The 12,068-nt window shown below is 30.4% G+C and overlaps 1 protein-coding gene across 1 annotated transcript; it reads right to left on the reverse strand.

Moving 5' to 3' along the window:
- Positions 1 to 6: 6 nt before the first annotated feature.
- LOC107865553 (DEAD-box ATP-dependent RNA helicase 47, mitochondrial) lies at positions 7 to 3,473 on the reverse strand. Its single transcript, XM_016711800.2, has 2 exons — positions 3,339 to 3,473; positions 7 to 2,195 (listed from the first exon to the last, which is right to left on the reverse strand). Exon 2 carries the CDS (start codon positions 2,076 to 2,078, stop codon positions 426 to 428), a length of 1,653 nt encoding a protein of 550 aa, XP_016567286.1. The 5' UTR covers positions 2,079 to 2,195; positions 3,339 to 3,473; the 3' UTR covers positions 7 to 425.
- Positions 3,474 to 12,068: the final 8,595 nt, after the last annotated feature.

Raw genomic sequence — 12,068 nt, forward strand, 5'->3', positions numbered from 1 at the left:
TATAAATACTACAAAACACTAGCCACTCCATATACCAAAATTTTCAACCTTCCTTCATGAACAAAGAAGTAGGTTCAGTTAAAAACCTGCAGTTGTCACCAATTCAACATTAAGAACATTAATTCACATCTTCTACATCTATTTATTTATATTCAGCAGATCTTAAATAACATTTTTCTCAGATGACTTGCATATATGATTCTAAATAAGTAGAGGTTGAAGCAAGCAACACGTTCACAATACCATCAGATATTCAGATCCAATGTAGACTGCCTCGGCACATTCTTTAGAAGACAAAATCGCATCTGAATTGGCATGTTAATGGCAAGAAACAACGTTTTCAGCTCTCACCATTAGTAAACGAATTCCAGTTGTCTTTAGTGAATGGTCTTGTAAAAATTTTACAGAAGCATGTGCTACGTAGTTTAATCTTCTACAGTGACAAGATTTCCCTCAGAAAATTCACAAGCCTGGATGGAGAGGGAAAGCTGCTTCTGTAGCTTTTTTACAACAAAGACTTCTGGCTCTTCACATATGGTTACTACTGTGCCCTTGCGGCCAAGCCTGCCCGTACGACCAGCTCGATGTGCATAGTGAACTGAGTCAGTAGGTAACCCCAGATTAACCACAAGATCACATTCAGGTAAATCCAAGCCTCTAGCTGAAAGCTCATTTGTTAGCAGCACCCTAACCTCCCCATTTCTGAACTTCTTTAAGATTGTCGATCTTACAAGTTTGCTGAGATCACCATGTAACTCTGCAGCTTTCATACCACGAGCTTCTAGTTTGAAGACAGCATCTTTCAGTTGTTTTGTGTGGTTCATAAAAGCTATTACACACTTGGCATCCAGAGCATGCACACACCTTCTTAACGTATCAACCTTGTGCTGAATCCTACTAATAGTGTAATAATGCTGCAAATTGGGGGGTAAGCTCCGAACATCAGGCATTACTTGTACATTCGAGCTTGAACTAGTAGTAGAAGACGTTCCTGATATATTAACAGGTACGGAAGGAGTGACGGACTCGAGTGGGACAACTTTATTGGCTTGGATGAGAAGTGGATCACAACCCCAACTTCTTGCTGCTCTTATAACTGAAAAGGGCACTGTTGCAGAGACCATGATAGTCTGACGCGCAGCTCTCTTGAGAAGTGGACTATTTGACTCTCTCCCCCCTGCACCAGGTCTTCTCCCCACATGGTCTAATATCCGCTTCATGTCCTCCCGGAAACTGAAAGCAAGGAGCTGATCAACTTCATCCAATACCAAGTAACGACAACCATGGGTAGGAAGCTTTCCAGCTGCACTAATCTCTGCTATCCGCCCAGGTGTTCCCACTACGATCGCGGGCTTGTTCTTCTTCAAAGCTTCCTCCTGTCTCGATCGGTTTGCACCCCCTACAAGCTGCTGGACTAGTTTCTTATTTGCTGGTCCTAATATCTTTTCAACTTCCCTGACAATCTGCATGCCGAGTTCCCTTGAAGGAGCTACTACAACTGCTTCGATGTCAATTTTTTTCCCAGTTTCATGGCCATTTAAACTTTCTCCCCTCAACGGACCTACTCGAGATAGTATGGGAAGAAGATAAGCTAATGTTTTTCCTGAACCTGTATAGGACTGAATCACAACATCATGATTATTAAGAACAGTTGGCACTGCAGCAGCCTGAACATCAGTCGGAATTGTAAAGCCTTCCTTCTCAAGACTTTCGACCAACAAAGGTGGAAGGCCAAGCTCTGAAAATGACTTCGCAGAAAATGGCGCGGTGCTTATATCTACTGGGTTTTTCTCCCTAACAAATCCTGTTTTACTGCCACTAACTCTTTTCTTCTCTCTGCTCTTGGGGAACTCAACCGTTGAAATGCCCTGCTCGAGCTTGTTTTTCTCATTTGCACTTACTGTCTTAACTTCATTCTTCAATCCAAGGCTAGCTAGAGTGAGGGATCCACTGCCACTTAAAAAGCGAACATTGCCTTGACCTTGAGATGGAGCTATCCGTGTAAACTGTGAAACTTTTCTGAAAGCTAAAGAATCCCCAATTAACAAGAGGGCCCTGGTTAGTACTAAAGCAGGCATGGTTCTTCCAGCACTTCTTTCCCAGTTGCTATCTCATGGAACAAGTCAAACTTGATATTACTATTTATAAAGCCAAAATCCTCTTAAGAAAGCAGTGTACTATCATGAACGATTAATCTGCAACAAGAACATTAAAATATCAAACATACACACCAATGTAGGATCTACAATATGTAAAATTAAGATTTAGCATATCAGCATTTATCTTCAATAGAAATTGAAGAATGCAGTGACAGAGGTATGCCTCTTTTTGGCTGTAATATCTCTCTTCGATGAAAAGAAACAAATCAAACTAATATAGAAAGCAAAGATAATTAGCAGCATGTCAAACATGACTAAATCAATTAATCTATCAACTATGCCTCAATTACAACTAGTACGTGTGTGTTATAACTTATATGAATGCTCTATATCCATTCGGCTCCATTCAACAATAGATCCTAAGCTTGAATCCACCTTAGGTGCCGAGTGACGTCCTCTACTCCCTAACTAAACATAGTTCTTCCAAGCCATATCATTCCTATACTAAAAAGTAATATGTATTTAATTTTATAATTCTGGCGTCTGGACCAACTTGTGTGCACCTTGACTAGTTCCATGGGGACTCCCACGAAGAGGTATCAAACAACTCTATCCACCAAGGCTGAACGGATGGAAAAACACGACCTATCGTCTTTGTCTTGGTTGTCAACAACTAAAAAACACGTCTTTCAAGGCCATATGCATTAAAGAAATGTTTGTTTTATTTATTTTCTTTATAAAAAAGTTAAAGGAGAGCCTTGGAGTAAACGGTAAAGTTGTTCCCATGCAATCAGGAGGTCACATGTTCAAGCCTTGGAAACAGACTGGCGCAGAAATGCAAGGTAAGGCTGCATACAATACACCGTTGTGGTAGGCCCCTTCCCCGGACCCTGCACATAGCGGGAGCTTTAGTGCACCGGGCTGCCCTTTTTAAGAAAAAAGTTGTATTTGTGCACTCTTGAAGAGCAATACAAGGAATAACGAATGCCTTTTACTGCAGTAAAGCACAATCCACAGAACCTGAAACTCTTCTTACTAATCATACAGCACAAACTTCGCAATTGGTAAACACCAAGAAAATAGAAAACATTGATAGAGACATTTTGTCAAACACATGGTGAACAAAGCACATCAAAAAGCAAAACTGAACTCTCACTTCCACCATCAGTATAAAGGGTAGACTTTGTAAAGTTTTCTACTTTATAGAAAGGAAGAGTGAAATTGAAGGTGTTGTTTTACCTTGTTCTTCTTAAGCTTCTCTTCTCCACCTTACCTTCCCTGCCCTGCTTGCTAGTAATCTATCTATTGTTGAGGAAGATATCTTCATTCTTATCATTTTGATGATAATATCAAGGCCCAATTATGACATCATAATATCTCATTCATTTGGGCTAAAATAAAACATTGAAGTCCACAAATTCAAGCCTAATTCTTTGATGGGCTCCGGCCCAATTTGTTTCGTTACAAGTAGGGGTGGGCATGGTATGGTAGGGTATGGTATATACCAAATTACCATACCAAATCAAAATTTTTGATACTGAGGTTTTTTGTATTATAATATATGGTATATATTTAAAAAAAAAAATTGGTATACGGTATTTACAAATGACATGCCGAAATACTGAATACCATATTGAAGTATATATAGTTACATAAGTAACTTATATATATATATATATATATATATATATATATATATATATATATATATATATACAAAAAAAAAAAGTACTTAATATTAGTAAAAAAATGTTTAAACTTTTAAACTTTCGCTACTCTATTTTGATTGAAATATCTTTTTGGTGTAATTGACTAATAAAAGAAATTGTTTGTACTTCTTTTTTAATATTTCTACATGTGTAATGCATTTTTATGATACAATTAAGACATGCTTTTGAAAAGTCGAAGTAATAATACTCTAGTATACGAGTATATATTGTCAAAGTTAAACAAACTATGGTTATCAATTATCATACGTCAAAATACCGAACCATGCTGAATTAATATGGTATGGTAATGGTATAATGTTTTTAAAAACCGAATATCGAAGTTTCAAATACCGTACCATACCATACCATGCCCACCCCTAGTTACAAGGAAAACAATGTAAATCTCGATAGCTTAGAGTTTAATTACAGGAAATTTTGATATTTTACATAATTATTAAAAGTCTCAATTCTGAATCTATCGAGATACATAATTAGCTCCCAATACATCCAACGAAAATACATTGTTTCTTTTATAAAGATATATAATTAGTTTTCGATACATTTTTTAAAAAAATTTGTGTCTGTCGAAATACATAATGCATCCAACGAAAATATATTTTTCCCTTTGTAGAAAGACATAATTAGCTCCCGATATACTTTTTTCAATTTTAAACTTATTGAGATACATAATTAACTCTTCATTCATCCACGAGGCAAAGGCTACAATGTGCAAAATGTGTGGCCTTTTCTATGATAAAAAGCCACATTTATAGTATCCCTTTTACAGCCACGTTTTTAACACCTTAGGACTATATTTTTAGGGGTCGTTTGTAGGGCTGTGCAAAAATCAAATCGACTGATAAATCAAACCGATAAAAATGTTATTGGGTTATCGGGTTAATAATTTTTTATTGGTTTTATAAAAAAATTTATTAGGTAAACGGTTCGGTATCGGTTTTAGCTTATTGGGTTATCGGTTAAACTAATAACCCAATAAAGATACACTAAGTTATTGTTTTATCCCTATTTATGTTATATATATAAATCTCTCTCTTTATCTCTCTCTCTATATATAGAGAGAGAGATGTGTATGTATATAAATCATATACACTATTAATTCACAATTCAGTGATTCACAAAGTATTAACCTATTCAGGGCAACAAAGGTCCAATATAAAGTTCGGCTATTATCGTAATGAAAAGCTTGAAGCATTTAAAGCTAGGGGTGTGCATCGGTTCGGTTCGATTTTATGTGTTATTGGTTCGGTTTATTGATTTTTGGTTTTTAAATATGTAAAACCAATAACCACCAATAAGATATTTTCTTATCGGTTTCGGTTTATCGGTTTTTGGTCTTTAACGATTCGGTTTTCGGTTTAACCAATAAGAAAATACTTATAAAATAGAAATAGTAACAACTAACATAAAAAAATGAAATCTTAATTACCGCCAAAACCTACGCAATGCATTTTAGTTTACAAGAATCTTCGAATTTGAACTGAATGTTAGTTAGGAAAAAAATTGAATCCTAATTGTTGGAAGCTATAAATGCTTCAAGTTTTTTATTACGATAATAGCCGAACTTTATATTGTGCCTTTGTTACCCTGAATAGGTTAATACTTTGTGAATCACTGAATTATAAATTAGTAGTGCATATAATCTATATACGTACACGCATATATATAGAGAGAGATAGATAGATAGATAGATAGATAGATAGATAGATAGATAGATAAAGAGATAGATTTAAATATATAACATAAATAGGGATAAAACAATAACTTAGTGTATAAGCTAAAACCGATACCAAACCGTTTACCCAATAAAATTTTTTATAAAACCAATAAAAAACCGTTAACCCGATAACCCAATACCAATAACCTAATAACATTTTTATCGGTTCGGTTTATCGGTCGGTTCGGTTTCTGCACAACCCTATTTAAAGCTTCCAACAATTAGGATTCAATTTTTTTCCTAACTAACATTCAGTTCAAATTTGAAGGTTCTTGTACACTAAAATGCATTGCGTAGGTTTTGGCGGTAATTAAGATTTCATTTTTTTATATTAGTTGTTGCTATTTCTATTTTATAAGTATTTTCTTATTGATTAAACCGAAAATCAAACCGTTAAGAACCAAAAAACGATAAACCGAAACAGATAAGAAAATATCTTATTGGTTGGTTATTGGTATTACATATTTAAAAATCGAAAACCGATAAACCGAACCAATAACAAGTAAAACCAAACCGACCGATGCACACCCCTAATTATGTGTGTGGGGTGGGGTGGGGGTGAGGGGGGCGGGGACTGCAAGCAACCTTTTTAAGTGAATTTAAGTAGAATTTTTTTCAAATGTATTAACAAATTAGACCCATATTTTGAATTGTTTTACGTCATAAATAAAATTCAGTCGCTCAAAAATTCTATTAAACAACAAATTCACATCTCTTGCAACCAACACAGCCCTACTCAAAAATATATAAGACAAGAAAAGAGGAGTTCACAAAACTGAGGAAAGATTAAAAAACTTTATAAAACTTTTATTTAGTTCTTGACTGTTTGAGTCTCATGTTTCTCTTTTGGAAAAAATAGTGAAATTTAGCAAGTAATGAATGAACAAATTCAAGTTTCTTAAAAGGTCGTTGACCCAAATTTAATAAGATTACATTAATTACAATAACTTAAATCAGACAAATGGAGTTTACAGACACTGCCCTAAAACTATGACAGTGGTACAAATTATAATTAATATAAACTGAATTCCATAATAATTACTAGTATAATAAAAATTAGATTGAGCTGCAACTACAGAATTGCAGGTCCACATTATATATTACATATATCTAGCTAGCCTTTTTAGTAAAACCTATTTCAACCTATAAAAAATAAGGTTGATATGTAGCACAAATTAATTAATGAGGTATCTTAACAAAATATTCAAAGGGACATTCATAATTTAAAAATAACAATAAAATTATTTAGATACTAAAAATAAATAAATAAAACAATTAAAATTGAGTAAGAATTCATGAGTTGGTTATAAATTATGACCTCATATTTTAACTCAATTTTTGAATGGATTATTAATCCGCTAACTCAATCTATTTTGACCCTTTTAGATTCAGCTCAACTTGATCATTGACGCGTATCGATACACAATGGAATAACTTCTTTCTTCTACATTCTTCTATCCCATTAGCCAGAAACATACTGCAGGGCCCTATTAAGAAAAGTTTGATAAATATAATATGCCAAATATGGCATGATTATGTCACTACTCAAAATTTGCATGGATGAGATGAGATACTCTAAAACATGTCCATATGTACCCATAGCTGTCTAATTAAGGACAATGCAAGTTATGTTGAAAGCTCTAGTTTCTTTGTGAGCGGGAGCTTTGCTCAGTACTCCGTGACTTTATCCGGTTCTTACTGTCTTGTTAAAGCTTGCAGCTGATTTGATGAAGCAAGGTGTACGAGAATAGGATTGAAATTTACTTTATTCTCTTTTTAATGACTTTTAGATAGATATGGCTAAATAAATTTCCTTATATATCAAGCCCCGAAAAGATACATGGATGTGGAAACAATATACTACCAAACAATTGTACTCCAAATTAAAGAGTGGACATTACATTACCTCCTTTATAATCAAAACATAACACCAAATCCGTAGAACCAACAACTTTGGAAGTTCATTTGAAGCCTCTTATTACTTTCAAAAGTGTTTAGTTTCATCTGAAGAGCTTTAATAAGAACTATTTTACCTATATATGGAAAGTCTTTCAAAGAAGAAATTTATATGGTGTTTGAGATTGTGAAACATTGTGCGAGCAATGTTTTGATTGGTATGATTTAAGGGAGAGATTTCGCGAAATGATTTGAAGAGCAAAAAAAGAGGAATTTAAAAACAAAGTAAATTAGGGTTTAGTTTAGTTTAGTTCATTGTTAAATTGATAACGATCATAATTGATTAATTGATACCTTAATAATTTTTTAACGATTTAACATTTCTACAAAAGGATAAGTACTTGCAAAAATAAAATCGAATTATTTGATACTGTACTACTACCCTAGATTCTACTATCTAATTCTGGACTTGACTAGTTAATAAAAATTCTATATTGAGAGGATAATTTTAAAATATAGATCTAATTTTATCCATACTTATTTTTCATATTATATTAAGAATTTCCCACATCTTTCTCTTATGTCATCATGTTAAAGTTTTTTGAAAGAGCATTAAAATGGATGCTGTAATAAATTATGTTGCGGACTCCTACGAAAACGATTGATTTATCTTGTGTAAAAATATTTGAAACGTTACTATTAGTGTTAGTATATTATGAACTTCACTTGACTGATAAATTGCAAATCACCCAATTGAAAATTGCTACTGACTCTTTAGTGGTAATAAACATATTACATAAAATTCTGAAAATAATTTTAATTTAACCTTAGCATGTGAAGATCTTCTCCACGAATTAGGGAGTCCATGTCCATCGTTGATGCATGAGCCAAGGCTGCTGAACAAGGTAGTCGATTTGATAGCTAAAGAGGATCGAAAGATGAATGTGAATCGTCTTTTCGAAGAATGAATAGTTTCCCTTTGTTTGTCAGAATTAGACAAAAATGAAATTAGGGACTAATATTTTTCAAATATTATTATATTTGTAATAATAGTTCAAGGCCAATACATTTTCTTGCTAGCTTTATCATAACTACTTATATTATGATGCTTTCTGAAAAAAAAAAAAAAAAAAAAAAATTCCCATAATTTGCAACTCTGTGTTAAATCCGCCATGGTCTTAAATCTTAAGTAGCCATTTGATCATAGGAATTTTTTTTTTTTGAAAAATTATTTTACTTTAGTGAAAAAAGTGAAAACATGGTGCGTTTGGTCATGAATTTTTCAACTCCAATTTCAAAAAATTATTTGGAAAAGTGAAAATAAGTTTTACTTGTTTTCACTTTTTTCACTCATACTTTTTTCGTAAGATTTCAAAAACAACTTTAATTTATATTCATAGCTAAACACAACTCCAACTAAGGGTGTTCGTGGTTTGATTTTTAACCAAACCGAACCACGATCCAAACCAAATTGATCAAACCGATATTTGGTTAGGTTTGATTTGGTTTGGTTTTGAATTTTTAAAAACTGATACTAATTTGGTTTGGTTTTACTCTAAAATAACCGACAAAATAACCAAACCGAACCGATAAATATATATATATATATATATATATTATAATTATTTATGTATTATTCATAAATACAATATAAATATTTGTTACATTTTATATTTTAATCATGATTTAACTTTAGTCGTAACACATTAAGTCTTTTCTTCATCTAGTTGATAGTACTTTATGAGATTCCAAGTGAATTTTGCACTTTGAATGACAAATTATACTAATTGTGAAAATAATATCTTGTTGTATATTGAAATTTATAGTTGAGATTCATTTGAATATAGACAACCATTAATTTTAACTTTCTTTTTAACCTTGTTGAGCAAGAAGTTTATGTGTTCATCTTTTGGGGGTTTATCATATCATTCCGTTAAATGTAGTTTTAAAATATTTTTTTAGAAGCATTCATATGGTGTTGTTCATAATTTTGCCGAAGTATAACACTCAGTTGACATCTTAGTTTCAAGGCTGAGATACAACACTCGGTTAACATCTCATATGTTAGATTGAATTTATTTTTTTTAGTTTTCAACTTTTATCATTAGCTAAAGTTATAAATCGAAAAAATAAAAAAAAATCGAACCAAACCGAACTAATACGATAAGAATCAAACCGACAGTTATTTTTTTTGTTTGATTTGATTTTAGAAATTTAAAAACTGACTAAGTTGGTTTGATTATGATTTTGACCAATAGCTGCCTCAAACCGACCCATGAACACCTAACTCCAACTTCATCTTTAACTCTAATTCCAGCTCCAAAAAAAGATATTTTTATGGTTAAACGGGGCCGTAATATGACAACATCAGCATTTTTATCTCCTACGTAAGAATAAGCATTTCACAATTCATAGCCTCTCCGACACTTACTCTGCTCTCTCCGAGGTGCACTTTAAAACTAGGAAACAAGACACAAAGTATTAGTGTTTCTTTTGTTATCGAGGAAAATACTTTTAATTATTTTTTATATAAGCAACTAAAATTATTTTAAAATATTTCTTTTAAGAAATAAATTATTATTATTATTATTATTATTATTATTATTATTATTATTATTATTATCATATTAAAAATGTAAAGGACCTTATAAATGACGTTTGAACTTTTTGTCCTTTATTAAAAAAAAAAATTTTTTAGATAAAATTGTCTTTTTACTATTTTTTTAAATAATTATTTAATTATATTTATAATATTGTCTCCTAAAATATATGGGTATCAAGAGTTTAAAATATATGAAAAAAAAATTCTTAAATTAAAAATCCTAAATTTATGATAAAAGATAATTTTAGTCAATCATAATTTTAAAAATTGTATCTTATTAGAGTTATACTCGCTATAAAGATTAGCACTATTTTCAAAACTAGAAATCAATTTTTTTTCCTTCACACGAGTAATAACTTTGGAGTAGTATCTTTGCTATTATTATTGTATTCATATTAAAGATGAGACCTAATTAACTTAGATTTAAAAGGAAAAAATAATAACAGAATAAGTAGAAAACTTACTATAATAGTATTTATATTAGAAAAGGTTTAAACTTTATTAATATTTTTTTTTTTTGTTCTCCATACAATTGATTGTTCCTAATCAAGTGAGTTCTTTGAGCTATATTAATATTGTTTTATAGCATGTGATAAATTTTCCTTGGTTTAGTTTATTGTTTATTTTATTTGATTGAAGAGATAAATTTTCTTGTGATTTCAGGTAAATTTTCTAAAATTTTAGTATGTTCTTGAAATTTACAACAAATAAATCATCATGTAATTTTATAGATATATAATTGTTAATTGCGTGTGTTTTAGTAAAATCTTGACATATCTTTTGATTGAAGAGATAAATTTACTTGAGATTTGAGGTAAGTATTTTAATTTTTTAATATATTCTTTATGATTAAAATCTTATTAGTATTTATGATTAAATAGATGAATTTGTTTTGCGATTTGAGGTAAGTTTTTTAAAATTTTAGTATATTTTTGAAGTTTACAATAATAATCTATCATGTATTCTTGATTGACAATTACTTTCTGAGTTTTTTTTTTTTTTTTGAAATATTGATGGTAGTTATAATTGAAGAGACAAATTTATTTGTGATTTGAGGTAAACTCTACAAAAATTTGTATATTTTTTTTATGTTTACAAAAATATCATGTATATTTTATAGATAATTGTTAATTGAGATTTTTTTTTTTTGTGACTGTAATTGTAGTATGTTCTTGAAGTTTAAAATAATAAATTATCATGTATTCTTGATAGATAATTGTTAATTTGTTTTTTGGTGTGTGATTTTTGTTAATAATGATGCATTTATAATTAATAATTTGAAATTGACTTATTTACAATTAATAATTTGAAATTGACTTATTTACAAATTTGAACAAATTCTTTGAATCATTACATTCCGTCATAAGAAATTAGTTAGTCATTCTGATTCTATATGAATTCTGTTTAAAATTTAATTATATGTAACTTTTTCCAATTATGAATAAATTATGAGATCTGACATGTGATCATTATTTTTAACAACAGACTCTTTTGATTTATTGGTACAAGCTATATAGATATAATGAAATTTTTAATTGACAAGAGAGACACGTACAAAGCACGCACACCACTAAGTGATTCAAACTTTTGTCATTCATTAAGATTTTGAAATAAAAAAATTATTTTTTTCACTTTTTTCCTTAAATAATTATTATTGCTTATTATATGAAATATTAAGTATATGAAATTAATTAATTAAAGTTCTTGTTGATTTAGGTATACCTTGCATAGAAAAAATTTCTATAAACCAAAATAACTACAAATTTAGTCTAAAATTTGATATTTTACGAAATAAATATATTAAAATAGGGATTCTATATAAACGACTATCAAAATTTACCTAAATTGACTATATTTTAATACAAGTTAATTTGGTTCACTACTAAGCCCAATAAATTAAAGTTGCAAATTTACCGTAAATATGATTAATAATTTACACCAACTATTTTAAGTGATTACTTAATAATATAACGTATACACATTAATTTCATATATATATATATATATATATATATATATATATATAT

The sequence above is a fragment of the Capsicum annuum genome, chromosome 1, assembly GCF_002878395.1.
Source record: "Capsicum annuum cultivar UCD-10X-F1 chromosome 1, UCD10Xv1.1, whole genome shotgun sequence".
Taxonomy (NCBI): Eukaryota; Viridiplantae; Streptophyta; class Magnoliopsida; order Solanales; family Solanaceae; genus Capsicum; species Capsicum annuum.